General features: G+C 39.2%; 1 protein-coding gene across 3 annotated transcripts in view; it reads right to left on the bottom strand.

Annotated features, from left to right (window-relative positions):
- Window positions 1-26,654, bottom strand: part of PTPRO (protein tyrosine phosphatase receptor type O) — a 229,045-nt gene that overhangs the window by 98,343 nt on the left and 104,048 nt on the right. For all 3 annotated transcript variants that reach the window (XM_024733334.1, XM_024733335.1, XM_024733333.1), the window contains exon 2: window positions 12,038-12,311. In XM_024733334.1, the coding sequence (XP_024589102.1) occupies window positions 12,038-12,311 (274 nt within the window). The remainder of the gene's footprint in view (window positions 1-12,037; window positions 12,312-26,654) is intronic.

The following is a 26,654-nucleotide window of genomic DNA, read 5'->3' as shown; positions in this document are numbered from 1 at the left end:
AAAAAAAAAAATTAAAATAGTAAAAAAATAAAAAGAATCTTAGTTTAAAATTGTCTGAAAGAAGCCTCAAGGCCCAGATGGCTTCACTGGTGCTTTTTTTTTGCGGTACGTGGGCCTCTCACTGTTGTGGCCTCTCCTGTTGTGGAGCGCAGGCTCCGGACGCGCAGGCTCAGTGGCCATGGCTCACAGGCCCAGCCGCTCCGCGGCATGTGGGATCTTCCCGGACCGGGGCACGAACCCGTGTCCCCTGCATCGGCAGGCGGATTCTCAACCACTGCGCCACCGGGGAGGCCCTTGCAGCTTACTTTTTGTTACCTAACATCGTTTTTGAAATTTGTCCATCTTGATGTATCTCTAGAAAATTTAGTATCCATTTTACAACTATACAAACAATATAATTTGTTTTTTTTTGTTGTTGTTGTTATATAGGTTGTTTTCAATCACTCACTTTTGCAAATAATGCTGCAATAAATGTTTTGGGACATGTTTCCTTAGGTTGGAAATCCTGGATAGTAGAGTATGCACATCTTCAACTGTTTGTGATATTGTGAAAATGTTTTCTAACTTGATGTCAATTATCTATCAGTTGTGTGTGATAGTTCTTGTTTCTCCATATTCTTTTTCCAACACTTGCTTGTATCAGTCTTTTTATTTATTTTTAATTAATTTATTTTATTTAATTTATGTTTTTGGCTGTGTTGGGTCTTCATTGCTGCACGTGGGCTTTCTCTAGGTGCGGTGAGTCGGGGCTACTCTTCACTGCGGTGCGTGGGCTTCTCATTGTGGTAACTTCTTTTGTTGCAGAGTGCAGGCTCTAGGCCTGTGGGCTTCAGTAGTTGTGGCACGTGGGCTCAGTAGTTGTGGCTCATGGGCTCTAAAGCGCAGGCTCAGTAGTTGTGGCGCATGGGCTTAGTTGCTCTGCAGCATGTGGAATCTTCCCAGACCAAGGCTCGAACCTGTGTCCCCTGCATTGGCAGGTGGATTCTTAACCACTGTGCCACCAGGGAAGTCCAGTCTTCTTAATTTCTGTCACTCTGAAGCCTGTGAAATTTTGTCTCTTAATTTCCTGTTCAAGAAAAAGATTGAATATCTTTTCATATGTTTATCTGTCATTCAGGTTCCCTTTTCTTAAAATCATTTGTTTGATACCCTTGCCTGTTTCATGGATTCTTTTTCCATATTTTCCTGCTAATTTCTAATGCAACCTTTGTCATATATCACTTCCCCATTGTCATTTTTTATTGTGTCCTGTGCCTTTCATCCGGATACATTTTTCTTCTTGCTGAAACATAATTTAATAGTTATTTAAGTTAGAGCATGGGTGTTAAATTCTCCTAGGCTCTGTATACAAAAAAATTTCTTTATTCTTGATGTAGTTTAGCTGGGTATAGAATTCTGGGTAGTCTGATTTCCCCTCAGCACTTTGAGGATATTGCTCCATTGTCTTCTTGCACCAATTATTGCAGAAGAGAAAGCTTCCGTCAGTCTAATAGTTATTCCTTTGTGGATACCATGCTTTTTGTCCATTAGTATCTTCTAAACTTCTAATTTATTTTTATTTATCCTTGATCATCTGCAGTTTCACCATCACATATCTAGGTATGGTCTTAGTTTTTGTTTTTGTTTTTGTTTTTTTTTTTGCGTTACGCGGGCCTCTCACTCTTGTGGCCTCTCCCGTTGCGGAGCACAGGCTCCGGACGCGCAGGCTCAGCGGCCATGGCTCACGGGCCTAGCTGCTCCGTGGCATGTGGGATCTTCCCGGACGGGGACACGAACCCGTGTGCCCTGCATCAGCAGGCAGACTCAACCACTGCGCCACCAGGGAAGTCCTGGTCTTAGTTTTGAATTATCGTCTAGGTACTTGGAATGCTTTGTCAATCTGTGGATTCATGTCATTCTTCAAGTCTTGGAAATTCCCATAATGATTTCTTCAAATATAATGCCAATCATCCCTTCCGTATGTTTCTTAATCTCTTAATCTCATTAGTTAGAATCTCTCCACCTCCATACCTGTGGTAGTATTGTCTCACTGTGCTAAATCATGGGACAATGACACAGTATCATCTTTCAATTTACTGACTTTATTTAATTTTTATTAGTACAGAATTTATCTCATCTATTGAAGTTTTTCAATTAATTAACATTAAATTTGATTAATTAAATTAATTTTACCTAGTTTAACCAATTAAATTAAATGATTGTATTTTTTATTTTTAAAATTTATACTTATTCTATATGTTTCTGTTTTATTGCCAATTTTTGTTTCATTATTCCTTAATTCTTTTTTTTAAAAAATTTAATTAATTAATTAATTTATTTATGGCTGTGTTGAGTCTTCGTTTCTGTGCCAGGGCTTTCTCTTGTTGTGGCTTATGGGGGCCACTCCTCATGGCGGTGCGCATGCCTCTCACTATCGCGGCCTCTCTTGTTGTGGAGCACAGGCTCCCGACGCGCAGGCTCAGTAATTGTGGCTCACGGGGCTAGTTGCTCCGCGACACGTGGGATCTTCCCAGACCAGGGCTTGAACCCGTGCCCCCTGCATTGGCAGGCGGATTCTCAACCACTGCGCCACCAGGGAAGCCCAATTCTTTTTTAATATGTGTAATTCTTTCATTTATCACTTTGTATATCATAGCATACTGTAAATTTTTGTTACATTGCTACATAAAATATAATATAAAATATTATAATAATTTTGATGCCTATCTTTTTTAGCGTAGATTTCTTTGTGTGTTCTAAAATATAAGCCCTAGGCCAAATTTTGTTTTCTCATTGCTCTATTTCTTGTTTTTTCCTCACTGCTTTGAGGTAGTTTAGCATCCTTTCAGCTCACCAGAATCTGTAGTCTAGAACCAGGGCATATAACATTATTTTGGGGTTCTTCATGTTGTGGATGGTACAGTGGTTTTCACAGATTCATTCTCTGAGTCAGAGGGTAACTAAGCTTGGTCCTTGATAGTAAGAATGTGTGTCCCTTGCCTGTATCCTTAGGCCTCCATATGTGCTTTTTCTTCACCAGCAGGAAGAATCTTTACTCCAAGCAAAGAGTCTGGCTCTGGGCCATATCTAAAGTAGAGCAACTCAAGCCTTCCTCCTCTACAGGGGCCCAGATTCAGTACTGTCTCCTTTCAGACCCAGAGCCCAGGGGCCCCATGACTTCAGCCTACTTCCCTACTTAGAGTTTCTGATTAATGGAGACGCCTATCTTATTTTTGAGCCTGGAAATATACTTCTGTTTTTCTTTTCACTTTTTGGTGGGAGCACAGAGTGTATGACAAAGCAGGACTTTACTGCATTATTTTTACTAAAAATCCTACCATGAAGTTCCCATGTTTTCTTTTAATAAAAAACTTAAAAATGACATTTAATATCATTATTATTTCCTCATTAGGCGTTCCATATAATAAAAACTGATGTTCAAATGGAAGAATATTTTCTGTTCCTTCATTACCTTTGAACCATTCATACAGATCATAAATAGGAAGATTTTTAAAGTTCTGGATGTGGCTATCTTAGAAGATGAGAAAACAAAAGCAAATGTGGAGCAAATACTGTTTCAAGAAAGCAGAGGTAGCCTTGTACTTACTAGGATCTGCTAAGTGCTAAGAGGTGCTTCTTTCTGCGATTGTTCTGTTTTGAGGAACTAAAACTAAAAAAGCTGTTGAGTCAGTGATCAGTATCCTTTGCTCTCAATGTGACCAACCTAAGAACATGTGTCTTCTGACATAGCCCTCTTGAGGGAGATGAACATGGGATTAGTTCCTCACTTCTGATGGCAGGAAGTAGGGAAAAGGGACCAGTCCAGGTCCCAGGCCAGAGCTCTTGTAATATATATTGATGATAATTTGAGACCTGACCTGATGGTTCAGCTATATCCAAGCAGGCCACTGAGGTGAGCTGGCTGCAGCAGCCACCCATGGTCCAGGAGGATGGTCACCATTACACCCACTAACTTAGTTTGAGTCTCCATCATTTCTTTAGCAGGAGAGCAAAATTTGCCACCCCAAAATGTATCTCTTTGGCATGAAGAGTAACTTAGGCTGAGTATTTTTAAGAAAAAGATGACTCAGGAAGAACCCTTAATCTTCCCCATAACTGCCTAAAAGAATTTAGGTAGAGGGCCTGTTCCTGGAATAGAGCTATCACCAGAGGTATTTGCACAGAAAATGGGCTGGAAGTGGCAGGGGAAACTCAGCAGGGCCTGGAGATCAGAATCTACTCTGTGTCCCATTGTCTCTGCATGGCCCAGCAAACATTTGTTCACCAAATGTTTACTTTTCCATCTCCAGGTCAATTGCCTTCCTCCCCTTTGTAGTCCCAAACCACTACCCTGACATCCTCTTTTGTCTTTAGCTGAAGATGGTCTTTAAGGTGAAGGTTTTGGCCATTTTGATGAGTTATCAGTTTTCCTGGGTCTCTCCCATGTATACATGTTATTACATTTTAGTTTTGATTTTCTCTTACTAATCTGTCTCACATCAATTTAATTCTTAGGCCAGCCAGAAGAACCTAGAAGGGTAGAGGGAAATTCTTCCTCTATGATACTTTCCTGGAATATTTAAATAGCTTTCTGAATTATTCTTCCTGCCTCCAATCTCATCTTAATTTTTCTTATTTACTTCTGTTCAAAACTTTTAAGCCTGCAGGCTACTTGATACTCTCACTTTTGTCAGAGTCTCTGACTTACACCTGTCACCTTAACCTCACTGACTTTTCCCCTCCTGATCTCTTTTGGTTCTCTTTTGCTCCCAACCCGTTGAGTACTTTTCTATTTAATGCCATCGGTATTAATTATATTTATTGATCTTATACCAGGTGCTACACACTTTGTTAAGGAGTTTATTTTAAAATGTTTTATTACAAAAAAATTTACATTATTTAATAACACCCTCTACCAAATCAGTAATCTATAGCCCGCAAACCAAATCTGGTCTGCCACTTGTTTTTGTATGATTTATGAGCTCAGAATGGTATTTACAGTTTAAAATGGTTGATAAATATCGACAGAAGAATACTATTTCATGACATATGAAAATTATATGAAATTCAAATTCTGGTGTCTTTAAAGTTTCCTAAGAACACAGCCATGCTTATTTGTTTACATATTATCTATGGCTGCCTTTCTGCGGAAATAGTGGAGTTGAATGATTGCAACATAGATTATATGGTCCACAAAGCATAAAGCATACCTAGGCCTTTACAGAAAAACTTTGCTAACCTCTGGAATAGATTATAAATTAGAAAACTAAGGGAATGTAATAATCTGCCAATGTCTACATTATGGTTTCCAGTTTTCTTTGGCTCTAAAGTTCATGCTTTGATCCACTATTCAAAATAGCTGTGTGATAATTTGTCCATTCCAATGCAGGATTCAGGATCCTGTGGCTTGCAGTTCTGTTACAAGAAGGAGATTTCCCCAATCAAATCGTATTATGTCATTTCTTTGCATTAAGATGTGTCCTCATTCCTCGGCTCTTAGAGGTTAAGGTCTAAACTCTTTTGTAGTCTTCAAGGCTCCTCCCACATTTTCTAGCCACCTTTCCCTTTATTTTCTGTAATCACAGGTTCTTGCCACCTTCACTCTTGAAGTTCACAGGTGTGCCATGCTATGCACATATGCCCCCATTCTTTTTACCCATGATTCCCTTTAACTCTGATTGTGACATCTTCCACTCTTTATTCATTTGGCAAGTTTTCAATAATTTTTAAATAATTGTTTCTTCTTCCCAGTGCTCCCTAAGAAGGCTGGGCAGTCTCTTACATAATTCTTTTACAGCACTTATATATTTGTAATGTTTTGTTTGTCTTTTCCACTACTATATACAATCTCTGAGTGTGGGTATTTTATTTTTATTTCTCTGCCACCTAGGACATGGTGTAAAGAATGTAGGTAATACATAAAATAAAAACTCATGCATTATTTTTATTATCATGGATGAATTTGTATGGAATATTATATTTGTAGAGTGTCCCCATGTGTGTTCTGCCATGTTTACAGCCACTATATCTAGGACTTTGCAAACACAAGAGACAGTAGTGTGTAAATAGCATTTCCCAAATTTCTAAGCAATTGTTTTCATGTATTATTTTATCTATTGAGAAACTACTCCTTCTCTCTAATGTGCACGTTATATACTGAAGGTTCTCAATCAATTAAATATTAATCAGAAGTCAGAGCCTAAGGGTTATGAAACCCTTTTGATCAGGCCAAATGACTTGTTTGTGCTGCATTTATTCTTTGCCATGTTCCTCAGCTTTCTCTGAGAGCGCCAGACTCAGAACAACTGTAGAGAAATATCAAAGGACTGCCCCAGGGCCAATTGCTTTGTCATTGCTTATTTCTTGAAGACAAAGATCTAACACAGAATAAATGACTGTAGCAAATGTACCCTTTTAGCCTCAATGTGTCAACTCTGGGAGCAGATCCTACAAATGTTTCCTAAACTTCCAAGAAAAGCTTCCCCTTAGAAAAATAAAGATGGCAAAAATACATCATTAACTGATCAATAATGCTAATTTTAGAGCTCAAAAGTAATCTTAGTCATCATGTATTTTAATACTCTCTTTTTTTAAAGAAGGAAGCTGAAACCCATCACCTCATGCCTAATGTCACAGAAATATTTGTGCATTAACCCCCAGTTTTTATATTCCCAACCTATTATGGCTTTAAGAATCTGGGATGGTGTAATTGAGTATTTAAAAATAGAGTAGAGGGTGAGAGACAATAAACCATCATTAATCAATTTTTACTCTTTAGATATCAATGCAAATTTCCTCTTCTGCTTAAGATGTAGAAAACTGCAAGTGTTTCCTGTTAGGGGAAACACTGACTAAAACCGCCCGCCCTGGCCAGGCACCATAGTAGCCACTTGCATGAGTTATCTTAAACAGGAAGTTCCAGTAAGGAATGTGGAACTAACAAGCTACCACAAACGGAAGAATTCAGGGAAGGTCAAAAGGAGGGAGGGGATGCCAGTCCATATGTCCTACCAACCTCCCAGAATCCTCCTCGCTGGAATCCATCTTGGCTGAGTGATGCCAGGAAGGACCATGAATCATCACCATAAAACCCGAGACTGTGAGCTACGTGGCAGAGCAGTTCTCCTGGGTTCCCTTACCTTTCTACTCTCCACCCAGGTGCCCCTTCCCAATCACATCTCTTGCTTTGTCAGCACATGTGTTTCCTCGGACAATTCACTTCCTAGTGTTAGACAAGAGCCCACTCGCAGGCCCTGGAAAGGGTCCCCCTTCCTGCAGCACCCCAACATCCAACAGTGAGAAGAGAAAGCCGAATAATCCATGAGACACAATTTTTCTTGTGTCTATCAGAGAAATAAGATTGCAAGGCAACCAAATGAACTAAATTCTAAAGACAAGCCCCTCTGAGGAGAAAAGGGACACATTAACTGTTTTACCTTTAGTAGGGCATGGCAGAAAGAAGGGGCACCATTAAAGCAGGAAAGAAGAAAGCAACTAAAATTTCCCTGATCCAGAAAGGTGGAGTGTGTTCTAAGTAAGAGTTTAGACTGCTCTGTCCAAGAAGGTAGTTACCAGCCACCTGTGGCTATTTAAATTAAACTTAGAATGAATCAAAATAAAATTTAAAATGAGGGGCTACTGTACTGGACAATGCAGATATAGAACATTTCCATCATCCAAAAGTTCTGTCCAAAAGTACAGGACAGAGCTGGTTTAAAATGAGTGGGGCTCCCAGGCACAAGTGGAGCCCACTTCTCTCTAGCCCTTTACATGGGCCTCCGTCAGGTGCTCAGGAGAAATACTGATGGCAGGAGAGCTACCCTCCTACCCTCCAGGGCACAGGGATGCAAGTGATAATTAGCACCATTAAGACATTAAGGAGAAAACTTAATTCCCTGGACTTTTTAAAAATACAAAACAAAACGCTTAAGCGAGAGGTAGAAGTTCTTTCCCTCTCAGTTCTCTGGCAAAGATCTTCCTCCTTCTGGGGGACAGGTAGAAGTAAAAGATGTATATTCCTGAGTCAAGGGCAGAAACAGTCTTGGACCCATGATCTTCACGCACTGATAGAAGGTAGAGTTCTGCTACTATGGGGAAGAGGCAGGAGACTCTCCAACCCAAGACCATCTACAGGTTTAAGGTAGACTTTGTCTGTGAGTGTATGGCAAGGGGTAGGAATGCTGAGAATGCCCCACTTAGCATCACAACATCTGCCTAAGCCTGAGGCTGAACGAGGAGAACCAAGATCCTCCCCCATCCCCCCAAAAGTTAGCACTAGTAGAAAGTCCATTGGTAAGGGAGAGGCAAAATCATGGATCCCTTCTGTGGTGCATGTGTTCAGGACTTGCTGAACATTGAGGGTAGAACTGGAACACTGAGAAACACCTTCTGTCACTGCTGGCAACCTACCATTGACCAGAAGAATTTGAAGTCTGTGTTGAACTGTAGGTTAATAGTACTTTAAACTGAGCTCAACTATTGACTAGAGTGACCCAACTCCTCACACGAACAGCCTAGCAATATGGAAGATTTAAGTTAAATTCATGATCTAAAAATAAATGATCTAAGCTTGTACTGTTTAAATTGGTAGCCACTAGCCACATATGGCTATTGAGCGCTTAAAATAAGGCTAGTGTCACCGAGACACTGAATTTTTAATTTTATTTATTTTAATTATATTTAAGAGTAAAAAATGTGTAAATTTTTATATCCTGATTATATACTTGAGAAATAAAATATTGCCTGCCTTATCAGTAAACAAAGGATGTCACAGTCATCAGCGATTGCAGCCACCGCCAAAGGTGAGCTGGTGAGCCCTGAGGAAACTCAGGATGTGAAAACAGAGGATACAGGCCCCAGATAGCTGAAGTGCGTATCAAAGGAATGATTTCAGTGAGCCCAGACCCTTGCATCTTCCCACACATAGAAAAACGTTAAATTCCTTAACTAGTTTTCTTTTATTAACAATAATCTTTTGTTCCTACTACCTGCCTTTTGTTGCAAAACTCCTATATATCCTAGCTCCCCCCTCACCTCCTTGGAGCAGTTTTCTCAGGGTTACTTGAGACGCTGCCTCCCGGGCTTGAAGTCCTCAGTAAGTCCACCGAAGAAAACATAACACTCAACTTTTAGGTTGTGCATATTTTTTTTTAGTCGACATACTGAAACAATAATATTTTGAATGTAATGGGTTAAGTAAACTATGTTATTAAAATTAATTTCACCTTTTCAGAAAGTTTCTTAATGTGTCTAGCAGAAAATTTAATATTACATATGTGGTTAACATTCTATTTTTATTGGCTAGTTCTAGTCTAAACACTCCAATTAAAAGGCAGAGATTTTCAGATTGGGGAAAAAAGCAAGATCCAACTCTATGCTGTTTACAAGAAACCCATTTACATATAAAGATATAAGTAGGTTAAAATTAAAAAGATGAAACAGGTATACCATGAAAATACTTAACAAAAGAAAACTAAAATGTCTATATTAATATCAGCCAAGATAAACCTCAACACAAGGCATATTATTTGGTATAAAGGGTGACATTGTATATAGATAAAAAGGTCAGCTCATCAAAAAGACATGGTAAACCTAAAAGTATTGTATTTGCACCTAACAACGTAACAACAGAACTTCGAACTAAAGCATAAGCTAAAAGAAGTGAAAGGAGAAATAGACAAATCCATTCCCTCTGTCAGTCATTGTTAGAACAAACTGACAGCAAATCGTTAGGGTAGAGAAGACTTGAACAGCCAACCTGACCTAATTGGCATTTATTGAAACTTCACCCACCAAGTGCTCACAGAAAGCACAAGAGAGACCATAAGACAAATCTCAACAACTTTCTGGGCATTGAAATTGCACAGAGCATGTTCTCTGATCACAACGACAGTTACCTAGAAATCAATAAGAAGATCTCTGCAAAATCGTCAAAGCTTTGGACATTCAACAACACAATTCCTAGCCCACATATCAAAGAAGAAATCACAAAAGAAAATTGAAAACATGTTGAGTAGAACTTACTGCACATGCTAAAATATCAACAAGATATTCCAGAAATCTTTCACCATCTACTTACTTAACACATTTCTTTGTGAACCATTAACTAAAGGGCCGACTCCTCCAGCTTTGATCCAGAGTGGCTGAGTGCCTGCTAATGAGTGTTGGGTCAGCAACAGTCACTAGTTTTATTTTGCTCTGTGTCTTAGCCTTTTTTTCCTGGTTCCTTTTCTTGTTACTTGCTCAGCTAAATTGAATTAATATTTACTGATCACCATTTAAGCATAAGGGTCATGCTAGGTCATGCTTATGAAATTATGAAGATGAGTAAGGCAGAGCTTCTGATTCCAAGTGTTACATTATAGGCATTATATGCCTAGATCTGCTGCCTGGTTCTATTAGCTCCTAATTCGCCATTCCTGGAGCTTGTTTAAGACAGGATTTTACCAGGCAAGTCCCTTCCTTTAATTCAGCTCGGTCCTAGATTTGTTCATTATATGTATAAACCTTGAAGGTCTTGGGTCTGTGCCATGCCTAGTTTTTAGAACTCAGTACGGATCCTGGAACTCTGCCAAGGGAAACTTTAATTAATTTTTGACAGACATGTTAAAAATATGTCCTCTAGCTTGATTCTGAGTTCTTGCTTCTTGGTGTTTCTCTTTCCTTTTATCCCAACAGAAAATAGCACTATGTCCTTTTCCTTAATTGTGGCCAGAAAGATCACACATAGATGGCAATTAAAAGATTGCAACCGGGGCTTCCCTGGTGGCGCAGTGGTTGAGAGTCTGCCTGCCGATGCAGGGGACATGGCTTCGTGCCCCGGCCCTGGTAAGATCCCACGTGCCGCGGAGCGGCTGGGCCCATGAGCCATGGCCGCTGAGCCTGCGTGTCCGGAGCCTGTGCTCATCAACGGGAGAGGCCACAACAGTGAGAGGCCCGTGTATCGCAAAAAAAAAAAACAAACAAAAAAAATAAATTGGAGCCTGTGCTCCACAATGGGAGAGGCCACAACAGTGAGAGGCCGGCGTAACAAAAAAAAAAAAAAAAAAAAAAAGATTGCAACCACTGGAACAAAGAGCAAAAAGAACTTTGCTGAGACATTTCATTGCTCTAGTGATAAACTCTACCATCTTATAGATAACAGTTTTTCTTCCATACATCAACAGATACAGTAGAGCCGAATTTTACTTTGAGATTATGTATTAAAGGCAGAGAGAAAAGTGAAAATCATATGTAGTTAAAACCACTCCTAAAAAATTTCTCATATCAGCATGACCTCTTAAGACATGTGCTACTAAAGTGTTAATGACTTTTTCTTCTTGGCATTTTTCTTGGGCAAGCCTAGGCTAGTTTGAGGGTGAGGTGAGGAATAGCAACTGATAAATAACGATACATTTTACTCTCTCTCAACTAAAAATATGTAATTTTGATTTTTTTTGTTTTTGTTTTGCGGTACGCGGGCCTCTCACTGTTGTGGCCTCTCCCGTTGCGGAGCACGGGCTCCGGACCGACGCGCAGGCTCAGTGGCCATGGCTCACGGGCCCAGCCGCTCCGTGGCATGTGGGATCTTCCCGGACTGGGCCATGCACGAACCCGTGTCCCCTGCATCGGCAGACGGACTCTCAACCACTGCGCCACCAGGGAAGCCCGTAATTTTGATTTTGAGCCAGCTAAATATTAGCATAAATTCATTGCCTCAAAAAGCAATTTGCTTAATGTGAGAATATGTGTTCTAGAAAAAAAACTTAGTTATAATCATACTATTAAATTATACAGCAGCAAATTACATCGTCCAATCATGAATCTAAAATTGTCATTCAATCTCAAAATAGGTTGACTTTTTTTGGTTTAAACACATTTTGATTAACAAAAGGTTACAGTAAAACGTGATCCAGCTTCAGCAAGGGACTGTATTCTTAAGGTGAAGCAGAACTTTGAATCTTGTCACTCGATTTCAAGGCAATTGATCTTGCCATTCTGGGCTCTGTTTTCATGAGAACCCCCAGGGGAATATGCCCAACAAAGAGACACAGAGAGCAATATTGCACAGGATGCTTACTTGTTAACACAGTGATTGATCTGGATGGCTTGGTAACCACATTTCCATTTACCACTACCAGGGTGATTACATAATACAGGCCGTGATAACTGGCCTTAAAGATAACGGGAGGAGGCAAAGTACTGTTGAATTCCTCAAATTCGAAGAAGTAATTTTTTGATTCACCAGTTATCTTCACCACATACACGGATGATGGACTCATGACATCTGAAGCTTCTAAAGAGACAGCGATGCTATTATCATCTTGGACAGTTACATGGAATGTTGTAGCATTCTGTTTAAGGAAAGAGAGAAAAAGGAAATGGAGGTCAAATTTCAGATTATTTTGCAATAAAATTATACTGACATAATTTCCCCCAAACTAGTGTTGTGATAAGCATTGCTTTGTGAAATAGAGTTACATAGGTATTTTAGCGTACGAGGAAAAGCAGAAAGAGGGAGATTAACCCTATTGCGGCAATTGATCTTCTCAGGATTTTTTACTTTTAGCATTCTTCTTGATTGAAAAGCTGCTTCCGGTTCATGGATTGTGCCATGTAATAAACACAAAATAAACACCATGGAAATGCGTAATTATAAATGAATGAAAATCATCTTGGCACTCGACTTCCAGAGAAGTCCTATGGAAGGACTTTGTTTCACCTATGTTGAAGAAGCTGTATGGTTTGAAGAAGCACTATTTTACTTTGGAGGGAGTAGTCCTGCCATAGTCCTAGGAAAATTCTAGAAGAATGTTTCAAGGGAGTGATTTCCTCTCTGATGTCTCTCCTGTCAGTTCTGGAAACTAAAATAGTCCGGGCTGAGAAACCTGTGATAATCCTCATTAAAGGTTAGCCAGTCCTTAGTATGAGAAACTAAGATTCTCTTTGAGGAAAGGACCAGACTCAGGAACCGCGGGCGTTGATGGAAAAATCAGCAGTTAGTGGACTGAAAACTTTGCTCCGAGTCTCCAGATAAATGCTCATGAACAGTATTTGAAAAGTCATTTGTGTAGTTGGTTTAAATATTCCTTCCTGATTTTTTCCCACACTCCACAGGCAGAATCCGTCCTCTTCTGTTCTCTGGTCTTGACAAGACTCAGACTTTCTAACATTTGCCGTTCTGTTTTTAATTTACCTTCTGGGTATGTAGTGTCCAGGACAAGTTATTTCATTGTTCTGAGCCTCAGGTTTCTTTTCTACAAAAGTGGGACAGGAAAATTGCTGAAACTTGTCAAGGACTTACAAGGATCCAGGTACCAAGCTAGGCAGGCTGTAAACACGATCATCTCATTTAATATTCAGAGTTATCTCACGAGGTAGATATTATTATTTCCATCTCAGTTTGTCACTGTGCAAACTGAGAGCCAGAAAGATTAAGTCACTTGCTCCAGGTCACACATGTAGTTTGGACTTTTAACCACTGTACACAAGTACCAAGACTGAGCTCCACTGTTGTTCTACATGTCTTTGCCTTGTCCTCTTGACTTATTTTCCTAACATCGAGTCTGACAGACAGGATATAGCTGATAAATATTTGTTAAATGAACGAAAGGATTGCCGATTGCATTAATTATATGTGAGCATTCTCCTCTTAGGATTAATCTACTTATTGATTTTGGTACCTCACATATTGTCAGCAACCAAATCACGTGTGCAATGCATCAGTCCTTTAAAAGATACTGTATAGACCTAAAAACATACTGACTTTTTTTCCTTCTTATTTCATTTTTTAAGAAGTCTGGTTTTTAAAGGTCCTAGTACCTATAAAGACTATCTGGGCATTAAGAGAAGTTTAATTCTATGTTAACATTTAATAGACTTAATTGTGTTCACGCTCTTCCTATTACACTAGACTGTAAGTCCTCTAGGGCAGAGATTGCATCTTATTTCTAGCTGTGTCTCCAGCTCCAGGACCAATGCCTGGCATATGCCAGGTGGTTTGTGATCTGGGCAGGCCTGGGAAGATTTATGTAACCCGGGATTGTCAGTACAGATTGACTCTTTAAATGTCCTTTATCCACATTTGTCTCTCATCCTCAGACACATGGGCAGATTTCTAAAACAGAGTTCTGTACTTTGGGGACCAAACATAAAATGTGACCCTTTCTCCATTGCCAGCGATCAGGCGGAACGTGAGGCTAAACCAAGTGTTGAATATCCAATAGCATTGAAATCTGGTTTTTATTCATTATTGATTATAGAAGTTGATTCACTAACTCAGAAAATACTAAGTTTACAGGCATCAGATACACAATTACTAAGAATTTTTTGCTCTACGTTTTAACAGCCAATAAACTGGAAGTGTTTATGATAATGAAAAGAGGAAAAAATAAACTCAATTTCGTAAAGTGTTTAAGAAATCTGTCTCATGTGTCATGATGCCTTGTAGACAGTTAAAGCCTCCAGGAAAAGGAACTAATCTTCCAAATGCTAACAACGGCTTTGGGGATGATTGTTATCAGCCATTAAAATAAGCATTGGCCCGTGTATTCCCAGGTTGCCAAAAATAAATCAGGGTGGGCTAATCAGATTCAGTCAGTGGCACTAATGAGAATAAGGCAGCAGGCTAAGTGCAATCTAGGCAGTGAGCCTAAAAGAAATGTCATCTGTGTTATTTTTTTCTTCTCTGTCCCCTTCACTTCAGCTTTTCCTAGAATCTACATTCGGGAGAAAATTCTGAATGTATGTTGCAGGCATGTCATCCCTGCTGAGAAGCAGAGCAAAAAGGAAGTATTAAAAGTAATCAAAATGGATCTGGTAAACTGAGGTAAGGCCAATGCTGATTTATTTGGTGGATAGAAAACTATTTAAAACTTTTTCTTTTTCTGAGACTGGTAAAGGTATTGCTCAACTCTGCAGTAAAAATATTTTCACTGAAATGTCCTTTGCATAACGAAGTTTAATATAGAAATTTCTCTGGTCCAACACCCTCATTTCACACTTGAGAGAACAATGGTACAAATGTCACACAGCTAATTGATGTCAGAATAAGGTCTAGGATCCACACGTTCTGATGCCCCTTGGTATTTCTCTTTCCTGAACTAGAGGTAAGTTGCTTGAGACAGAAGAAGGGGCCTAGGGGTTTGGCTTCAGCAAGGAAGCGGGAGCCCAGGAGCCTGTCACCTGTTCTAAAGCCAGTCCTGGGACAGAAAAGCTATTGGAGACAGAGTGGACAGCATTAAAGAGGAGAAAAATGCAGGATGAGTCCCTGCGATGTGGGTCAAGGAAGAGAACTAGCCACAGATACATACTGAATAAATCCCAATTTATAGCTTAAATTGTTTAAGTCGGACTTCCAAAATTTACAGCCAAAGGTCCTGGTTGATACAAGAAAATAGTTCAGTGTTATAGACATGTAGAGAAGATAGCAATTCATTCTGCTTCTGCAGATGGATATGAGGAAAGGTTTCAGGGTAGAAGGGATGCTTGAAAGATACTCAGGAGTTTCCCAGGGAAACAAAAGTGAGGAAAGTCATCTGGAGAAGTAGGAAGAGACTCCAGGTTGCTCTGGAGTGGGTAGACAGTGCTAGGATGCTCAGAGGAGAGAGCAAATAGCCCAGTGCAAGTTATGCCTTATTAAGGAACCTGGGTATTTTTAGGCCAAAAGAAATCATACACTGTTTGAATGCAGGAAAGTGGCATGATTAGACAGATCACAGTTTAGAAAGGCCAATATAGTTAGAAGGATGGGCCTAGTGTAGTTAGGAATTGGCTGACTGAGCCCATCTAAGGTCAGCAGACAGTAAGGATGTTGTAACAGTTCACGTAAGACCGGACCAGAGTTCAAACAAGGGCTGGCTGCACCAGATCTGCCCGTGTGACCTGCCGGTGTGACATGCTTCTAGAACATTAGCAGTGCTTCAGCTGGCAAACCAATCAATGATTAGTATTATTAGAGAGGGCATGTTAGAGGGAACACTTAGAAAATTCTGCTGTGCTAAGGTTACCACATAAGAAGTGATGGGATGCTCAATTCTTTTAGATAGTAGTATTAATGGTGTCTGGTGCTTATATAGCACTTAATGGCCATAATTCTCTGCAGACGTTATGTAATTCATCCACTTAGCCTCCTGTCCAGCTCCTGGGAAACCTTTTCCAGCAAGACAGTCTGTCCTTTCAGTTCCTTCAGGAAGATTAAAGTCCCAGAGCAGCCCTGATACTTTCTTTCTTTCAGAAACTGTCAGAGCAGAATTTGGATGTGGATTTCGAAGACTAAGGATGGCCTCCCCCTAATCTCCCATTATTTATTCTATCATTCTTCAGAAAATTTTGAGCAACCAGCGTGTATCAGGAACGGTGCAGGACATTGGGGATATATTCTATTTGGGAGTAAAGAGAAAGACAGGCCTTGTGTGACTCTGTCCTTCCTAGAATTGTGTCTGACCCATAATCACAGCAATGATAATGATTTCAATGATGACAATATTATGTAAAAGAACATCAACTTACATCATGCTTATTGCGTGGTGCCAGAAACATCTCTGAAGCTCATACAGCAGGTTCTTGAAAGCTGCTTGCCGAGTGAATGTGCTTACCAGCTGCTGTGTACTGCCAGACTTCTTTATGTGGGTCTTAAATGTACCTTTTCAGGTGGAGTACGTCAGTTCTCTCTTGGTGCCTGAGTCCACATTCACGCCAACACTGCCTTTCATGTTTTACATGCTCAGATACATCCATTTCTGTCTTTATGATTTCATGAGACAGAGCCCTCATCTCTTTTGCCTCTTACTTGGTAAAGGGAAATGTCTGGCAGGTAATATAAATGTGTGAAACAGTCAAGTTTAAGAGGATTGAATGATGGATTAGTTAGCAAATGGGAGGGTACAGGCATCGTCTACAAGCATCATTAAAATCTGGCCAAAGAAAACACATTTGTTTGTCTCTAGGCAAACATAAAATAAAGGGTATCCTGGATTTTGGGACTGTGGATAAAGATGTACCTTCTAGGATAAGGTAATATCATGGAAGTCAATGGAATATGGTTTCAAGAAGAAAGTGGGGGTCAGTGGCGTCACCTGTTGCTAAGAAGTAAAGGGCAAGGATTGAAGAAAAGTCATTAGACTTGGTCATCAGGAAGTTAATAGTAACACCTTTAAGAGCACGTCCTTTACTAGTATAAAGTAATGAGAGTAGGCGGACTCTCAACCGCTGCGCCACCAGGGAAGCCCACAAGGCAACTTTTAAGGAGTTAAAGAGTAAAACAAGCTACATACCCATAGGGTGGTTAAAATGAAAAAGACAACAAAGACAAAGTATTGACAACAATGTAGAGCAAGTGGCATTTTCATTCACTGCTGGTGGTAGTGTAAATTAGCTTAAGCATTTTGGAAAACTGGCAATATCTACTAAAGCTAAATATTTACATAACACGTGACCCAGCAATTCTAGTTCTAGATATAGGCTCAGCAGAAATGAATGTGTATGTGCTCCAAAAAACGTCGAAGAATGTTCATATTAGCTTTGTTTTGGGGTCATAATAGATTCATGGGCATTGATTATATTGTAAATAGTTTAGTTATAGATAAATAAAACATGCCATACCAAAAAAAAAAAAAAAAAAAAAAAAGAAAACACATTTGCAGGCCAGTCTCAGCCTGTAGGTTGTTACTGGGTCACAGCCCTTGAATTTGTTGCATTTGCCATCTCCTTGATTAAATAGATTATCTTTGCACCTTCAGCTTTCAATCTTACTCTGCTCTGCCCAACCAGAGTGCAGAATGATGTCAATTTTTACCCATTAAGCATTAATTTAAAATAAATACTAATAATATTTCCTTAGCAAGTTGCCGTGTGTGTGCATAGTGTGTGTAAAATAGCATTTTATTGTATATATGAATGCAGTAATTATTTCCCGACTGTCAATATGGACCTGGGGTAGAAGCTCTATGGAGCTCTTAATTTTGGAGATCAAAGAAAACAAGCTTGAGGAAAGAATTCAACCTGGCATTTTTAAAGTGGAAAGAAACTTAGGCTGAGGAGATATGCCAAGATTTTATGTGATAGGTAGGATAATAACAATAGCCACATATCACATTTTATAAAATGTTTTAAAATACATTTTTTCATTTCATCCTCAGAACCTCCCGTTAAGTTATTATCTCACTTCACAGATGAAAACACTGAGGCACAAAGGTAGCCCAAATGCTACCTTTCATACCTGTCCTTGATTGGTGGTGAACTCTCTCAGCACAAACTATGATTTATTCCTCTACATTATGCTCGAGAGATGCTCAAAAAGTGTGATATCATGAAAAAAAGCAGTTTTGGAGATAAAAAGAAATTTTGGAGGTAGGCCAACGTGGGTTCAAATCTCACTTGAGTGATAGTCTCTCATTTTAATTCTTTGAGCCTCCTTTGCTTCAGGTAAATTATGGAAAAGCTAAAACCTATTATGACCAGGTTTTGGGGGGAGGGAAGTGAGATTATATGTGTACATTACCCAGTTGAGTACATGATATTTAGTAGAGCCTCCAAAAACAATAGCTAATTATTTCTACAGTATTTATGACCTATTTTTCTCTTTGATTCTCTTTGGGACATGTAAATTTTAGGAGATGTATCATTTTAGGGCACTAACACCATGGTTCATAAATGGTTCCATAACCACTCTGACTTTCAGTCTACTTATTCAATAATCAATATTACCCTTTTTTGTGGCATCATGAAAGAGTTTCTTTTTCTATTATTACACCTGTGTGAGACAGCCTGAGCTAACCTGCTTGACTGAAGGTTACCATGGGAACAGTTTCTGGGACCTACTATGGTGACAGGTTTAGAGACCTGTGAAGCTGCCTGGTTGATGATAGACTCGGGAGGAGGTGGGTCCACCATCCAGAAAGCCATCACATACATCTGTTCTTGACAGTCCAATGATCAGGCAAGTTCTGAAAAATGCGTGACATTCTTCTGGCTTAATATGTTATGAAAAATAGGGGTCTCTGACAGGTCATCTGTGAAACAAGTGTTATTTTCAATAACAAGTGTTACTTCAACATGCAACACTGACAAACATTATTTTGCCTGAATTTTAAAATTCTCTACCCTGCTTCTTTATCCCTAACAGTGTTGATAGTTTTTAAGTGGTTTTACCTCAGAAAGATGCTTGTAAAAATGTAGCTGTCCCACTTATAGAAAGATAATGGCGCTAATCAGTTATTTTAGAATTGATGAGTTCAGTTGAATTTCCCCGCAGGCATGAAGTGTCTCTCCAACTGTGATACCAGTTAATTAAATCCTGAGGATAGTTAACAAAGAGTGCCTTCTGCTTACGAAACACATAGTTCACAGCCTATTTAGGTGCATCCTTGTGACCTTTTGTAAGCACTGCCCTTTAACTCCCTTTCTCGTTGAGTTAGCATTGTCAACAACAGAACTTTCAGATCTTTAAAGCAAATTGTTTCCTGTTTCCTGGATCCTCCACCATCACTGGGATTTTATGATTTTCCTGGAGGACTGATCCCTCCATGCCGGATAAATTAAAGCCCAGAAGTCAAGGGAGATGAAGTGCTGTACTTTACACACATGCTTTGCTCAATGTGTACTTTCATGTAGTTTTAAAAAAATTGGTGGCACAGTGGTTAAGAATCCACCTGGCAATGCAGGGGCACGGGTTCGAGCCCTGGTCCGGGAAGATCCCACATGCCACAGAGCAAATAAGCCCATGCGCCACAACTACTGAAGCCCATGTGCCACAACTACTGAAGCCTGTGTGCCTAGAGCCCATGCTCTGCAACAAGAGAAGCCACCGCAATGAGAATCCCGCGCACCACAAGGAAGAGTAGCCCCCGCTCACCGCAACTAGAGAAAGCCCGTGCTCAGCAACAAAGACCCAACACAGCCAAAAATAAATAAATTAAATAAATAAATTTTTAAAAAATTTAAAAAAATTTTTTTAAAAATTGAGTGCCTGCTGTATGCTTGGTGCTGAAGATATGATGGTGAAGAAAAGAAATTTGGTCCTGGTTCCAGTGGTGTGTGGAGTCTACAACAGAAGAGAAGAAATATACCATTTTAAATAATTACAAGTGAAAGAGGCATTGTAAAGAAGTGAATGATGATAAAAGAGGACCTAGCAACAGGATCTAACGTAGAGTGAGAGTCTGTATAGGTAAGTACAGGCTACAGTAAGAGTTGGCCTGCTGAAGATTTAGAGAAAAAATATGATGTGTGAAGAACAGTGTATATGAAGATTTGGGGGCTGGAGAAAGCACAATGTATTTGAGAATCCAGAACAACATCAGAATGGTCAATAGCGGAAACTAGATCATAGGATACTTTCTAAGTCCTTCTAAAAAAGTTGAGGTTTATTGCTCAAGGCAATGGGAAGCCACTTACAGCTTATTAAGCAGGGGAGTGAAACAGATTTGCATTCTGCAATAGAAGCAAAACATTTATTATGTTAACTGCTGGCTCCCAAATTCCTATTAGGGGAACTTTTAATGAAAAAATACTTGATAACGAACCACTTGGGATAGAAGGACATGAAGGTATGAGCAGAGGAATCTAGGCAAATGAACAAAAACAAACAAAAAAAGACAGTCAAACTAGTATTCAAGTTACAAAGAAAAGAATGGCCTTATTCCAGAAAGTAAGGGAGAGAGATAAGAGAGGAGGAGCTGGAAAAAAAAAAACATGGAGAGGGCTTCCCTGGTGGCGCAGTGGATGAGAGTCCGCCTGCCGATGCGGGGGACGCGGGTTCGTGCCCCGGTCCGGGAAGATCCCACATGCAGCGGAGCAGCTGGGCCTGTGAGCCGTGGCCGCTGAGCCTGCGCGTCCGGAGCCTGTGCTCCGCAACGGGAGAGGCCACAACAGTGAGAGGCCCGCGTACCGCAAAAAAAAAAAAACATGGAGAGAAGAGCCAGCATGATGGTGTGATATTGGGATATAGGAGGGGCAATGAGCTAACAGAAATATCCAGATGATGAGGGGGTCAAAGAGCATTTTAAAACTGGGAAAGCCTAATGTTTCATTTGAAGTTAGCATTTTGAATACTAAACATTTCTCCATCTCCCCAAACCCCAATCTTTACTAATGTTTGTGACATTCACACGTGTTTTGTGTGAGTGGCTCATTAGTGTGACTTGACGAAGGGGCTGAGTTTCACATCCATGTGTTAGGACACAGAAATGGTCATCATAGAAATTGGTGGATGCCTGAGGGAAGAGGAAATTGTGAGAATGAAAACCTCCTCCAAATTGACAAAAATCCCAAGGGGATTTGAACACTGGAAATGGGAAAGGATTTAAAGCCAATTTCATTTAGGTCTCAGGGTGGGTAGGAGGGTCCTTCTGGTTACAGTACAGAGAGCTGGTTGGTAAGGACAGGCAGATGTAGGGTGTGATGGTAGTATTCTAGGAGAGAAATGATGGCAGCTAGGAACAGCATGATGTCAGGAGAAATGTAGAACTTTTGTTCTACAAAAGTAGAGCAAAAATAGAAATGCAGAACTTAGTGACTTGAAATTTGATTGGTTGTAGGTTGCTTGTGGGGTTGATTTTACACACAAACTCACACATTACCATTATCATATATGAAAACGACTGCAGGCAAGCAGAGATTAGCAGGGTGGGAAGAAGGTGATGTGTATAATTAGTTCAGTTCAGTTTGATATACAACGAGTATAAGATGCATGTGGGATATCCAAGTGCAAATGCCAAGTGGCTGATGAGCTATATGTATCCAGAATTCAGAAGAGAGGTCTGGATCTAATACTTGGAAGAGATCGCAGAAGAGATGGTAGCTGAAGCCCTGGGAATCGAGGAGATACGGCAGCGTATCTACTACTATTAACAGTGCTTACTTTTATTAAGAATCTACTTTGTGTTAAGAACTTTTTAGGCATTACTTTGCTTAATCCTTTTAACAACCCTCTAAGATATATATTATTATTTGCATTTTCCCAGTTTGTAATTGAGCCTCAGAAAGCTTCAGTAACATGCTTAAGGTCACATGCTTTTACGTGGTGGGCATGAGAGTTAAATCCATGTTTCTCTGATTTCAAAGTCTGTCCAATAACCATGACACTCCACTTCAAGTCTGTGCCACAGACTGTCTTTTACTTCATTCCTCTGCAACCATGTGGCATGAACATCACTTCAAGATCACTCATCTTTATTACATGGAGTGGGCGGTTACAGGACATTCAGGTGTAGTGGAAAGAATAGTGACTTAAAAAGAGCTCAACATGAATACCAGTTCCATTACGTATGGACTACCCCGTAGAGACCTCAGGGAACCTTAGTATCCTTGTCTAGAAAATGGGAAAAGAATGCCTATCTTACAATGTTGTTGTGATTAAAATGAAAAAAATGGAATTAAGATACTTGCCATATTTTATGTCTTGCACATACTAAGCGCTTAATTTTTTTTTTTCTTTTTTTGCGGTACGCGGGCTTCTCACTGCTGTGGCCTCTTCCGTTGCGGAGCACAGGCTCTGCGGCCATGGCTCACGGGCCCAGCTGCTCCGCGGCACGTGGGATCCTCCCGGACCGGGGCAAGAACCCGCGTCCCCTGCATCGGCAGGCGGACTCTCAACCACTGCGCCACCAGGGAAGCCCTAAGCGCTTAATTTTGATGGTTTAAAAAATGTCAGTTACACTTAATGAATCTGGCTAAGGAAGCTCTTGTTAGCTGCATTGCAAAGCTTTCTGAATATCATTAGAAACTGAATAGATAATAAAAGAAATTTAAGTTTTCACTTGTGTAAGAACCCTCAACCTCATAATAAAACTCTAAAATGATAATCATGCAATTTTTCAACGTGTATTTTTTAGGAACAGTGGTAGCTCAGATTTGCTGTTACTTGAACTAGTTATAGATATAATTCAATTAGAAATATTATTTTTTCTTGTCATAGTAAAATAGCTTCTAAACAAGCCTAACTCTCTCTTATTTCTCCTTTCTTTAAAATACTGAATTATTAAGAGTAAGAGAATTACAAAATTACAGTCTTGAAAAAACAATAGGATTATGAAAAGTAAGGAGCATATAATTTAGGGTAAAAATTTGTCTTATTAGATTGTTGAACAAAGGCAAGTTATATAGCCTCTCTGAGACAGTTTTCTCATCTGTAAAGTGGGGTTACTACTTCCTTTAACTATACTTTTGTGATGACCATATTGGATAACGTTTATAAATTACCTGGCACAGCTGAGTGCATTCTGAATGCCCAATAAACAGCAGAGTTCTGGTGTGAATGTTCTGGGTTTAAAACCTTGGGGAAAAATACCACTGAGCTTATTATTCACTAGCCAATAAAATCCAGATTCTTTAGCGTGACCCTTAAAGCCTTTCATAATCTGTCCCTAATTTACCATCTCATCTGATCTGTCACTGTTTCTCTGTCCAGAACTCCATGAACCTCACAGACTAGTCAAACTCCCCATTCCATTTGCCTAGGGGCTTTCTTGCCTCTTTTGTCCTATTGATGTATTCCTTCTGCCTGAAATATCCCTTCCCTCACTTTGAATATCCAATTCTGACACTGTATCTCTATCAAATACCACCTTCTTTGAGACATCTTTGTGACCACCTCAGACAGAATCAGTCTCTTCCTGTAATCCACAGCCCTCTATCTAAATCTCTCCCAGAACACATCACTCTGTACGTGGGATCATACGAGTCTAGAAACAGGCAGATTGCCCTTACAGTAGGAAGTGGAAATAATTTTAAAAGGCTCTTTTATCAAGATCCTGCTCTCTTCATTTTAAGTATTCATAACATCTACTTAAACCATTTGAGGTTAACATTTTACATATTCATCTTCATTTCACAGTGTTAACTTGAAATTGTCACCATTTCTTACTTTCCACTGCGTGAATAATGTTCAGCCAGCACTGATGCTATGTTGAATTGCAAGAAGGCTGGAACAACAATCTGATATTTATGTTTTATAAATGAAGCTCAAAAATATCTTTGTCTTTGGGAACAGCTGTAAAAAGACAGTATGTAGTTTACTGCACCAAATGAAAGCATTCCATTCTTTGGGAAAGGATGGCATTTCTATAAATCATGCTGTGGTATTCGGTGAGGAAATATCATTACTTTTACTTGACATACTGAACTTGTTGTTAATTGGCATTTCGTCATTAAAGAGTTTCTTGTTGCCCTGTACAAGATGTAATTTAAAAGGTGAAAAACAGAAATGCTTGAAATAATTTTAAAAGGTGGTTTTTACCATTAGAACATTTTGATGGTACAGAATCTGTGAATTTTTTTTAATAGGATTCTGTACAGAAATGTTTAAACCTCTTTCTGTATCTTTTCTTACTATTTTAGTTTCTGTTCTTAAAGGCAGCAGCTATTATCGGTGGCCGATACAAGTACCTCACGCCAATCTGCATAAATCTACACAATTTATGTTAAACAAAAGATCTTTAGTTACAAAGCTTTTATCTGATTCATAATAAAGTCTTAATGAAGTCGTAGCAATGCAATACTTCTACCAGGCCATGGCTGAATGTGAGATCCATATGATTTTTAAAAAATTAGTATCATGTGCTTTAAGTTCTGAAACACACCTTTCCTTTCTTGAATACCCTGAAATATAATACTTATAATCGATATTAATTTTCCATCTGCTAACTACTCTATTTCTATTTCCTCTTCCTTGAATGATATTCCACTTCTCCCTTCTTCTCTCTCTCTTTTTTCCCCCCTTTTTTTTCTCCCTTCATATTACTGCTTATGGTCTGTCTTGTGCTGTGTTTGGTTAGTTCTGTGTATAAATTTCCTGTAGATTTTAAGCTCCTAAAGACAGAGAATCGGACCACACTTATTATCTATCACAGAATCTAACAGAGTACTTTGCTATTTGGAACTTAATAAATATTTATAAGCTGAAATCCATCCATTTATCCATTCATCCACCTATCTTATTTTTACTGAGCCTTTAACAACATATTCTTACTGTCTCTTCAACCTATTCTTATGTGTCAGATTATTTCTTATTACAGCTCAGTTTCTGTATTATTATGGCAAAGTCACGTTACCGTATTTTAGAATTAAAAGAATACTTGGCCAAACTAAGAAAGATATTAAGGAGAGAGGCAAGGAAGTAAGTGGTGAGAAAGCAGGAATTAGACACAGAGGTAAGACTAAAGGAATATAAAGAAAGAATGGGTGAGAGATAATGAAGAAAAGGTGTAAACTGGGAATAAGTAATAATGAACAATAACACAGTGGCAGAATAAGACTGACATTTTGTATGTTTGCTGGTCATGACTATCTGTGTTATTATTTAATATCTGATAGAGAAAAAAAATCAAACTAAAGTTTGGTTAATATCTCAATTGTTTCCTTATCTACCTTCCACTTTGTTTTTTTTCTCCTATGACTGTGTTATAATTTGTTTCTGACTTACAGATAATATATTTTTAAAGACTCATGGATGCGTCATTAATAAATCATATGTTGCTATGGAAACTAATAGAGATTTAATCATCTAACTGCCCATGCAGAGGCTGCCCATCCACTTGGCTAAGATAGTGCCACAGAGATTCAAATATTGGATGGGAGATTGGACTTCAAGACCCCTTTCAATTCATAACTTCAAAGAGTTATGAATTAATGAAAGCTGAACCTATGAGTAATTTCTAAGAATATTGAGATGCATGCCAGATTTCCTTTTAGGTCATAAGTATCCAGGATCTGTTTTCTTCAAAATGATAATCTCTCTCAAGCCTTTTCCATTAGCTTAAGCTTCAAGGGAACAAATCATGGAACATTTACTGGAAGAATTTAATAATACTTTGTGATAATTCAATACTGTATTTTCCAAATACATTGCTGCGTAATTTACAATGAATATGATTAATTGTATATATTTAGTACATAACAGTATGATTTTCTGTTTCATTGGAATAAGGAAAACCACTAACGATGCATTTATTTAGGTGAATGTACCTACTTCTTTGTGTATTCCCTTTAGCATTCAAAGTGACAAAGAGATTTTTACTTACCAGGTAATTACAATTAAGCCTGTACTAACTGCTATAATTAAAGAGAGAAAAGAATAGTAACAGTAGTAATAGCTAGCATATATTAAATACCTAATATATGCCAGGGTTTGTTCTAGGCATTTTAGATTAATTATGCCTAATCCTTAAAGCAATATTTAGAGTTTACTATTATTAGTTTATCAATAACTAGGAAGCAGAGGATGGAATTCAAATAATAATTTGTAATGCTTACTTGGTGTTGGTTACGAGAGCACGATTATGAGCAAGGGAGACTTGTTCAGCCCTCACAAAGATTAATTCTAAATGAGCGATACAGTAAGAAGCATCAAATATTATGATGAGATGCACAATGTACTCTGATAGCAAGAACACCTTACCTAGTGATGATGAAGTTGATGCTTGAAAGATTATCAGGAGTCAGTGGTCAACAGGCTGGAGTGTAGGGGACGTTTCAGGCGAGAGGGGCTGGGAGGAGCAGTGTGTTTAGGGACAGAGGACAGCACAGCATCTTCAAGGAACAGGAAGGGACTTGCAGGTCATGTCCAGGTGTTTGGGACCATTGAAGTGTTCTAAGCATCAGAAGGCCATGATTAGAGAACAAAAGAACTAGCAGTGGTATGGAGCTCGGATGGGGAGAGGACAAAATGAAGCAAGAGACCAATTAGAAGGCTGTTTCAA

Source organism: Neophocaena asiaeorientalis, unplaced genomic scaffold (genome assembly GCF_003031525.2).
Source record: "Neophocaena asiaeorientalis asiaeorientalis breed wild unplaced genomic scaffold, Neophocaena_asiaeorientalis_V1.1 scaffold150, whole genome shotgun sequence".
Lineage (NCBI taxonomy): Eukaryota > Metazoa > Chordata > Mammalia > Artiodactyla > Phocoenidae > Neophocaena > Neophocaena asiaeorientalis.
Note: the sequence above shows the minus strand (reverse complement) of the source record. Positions and strands in the feature narration are given on the sequence as shown.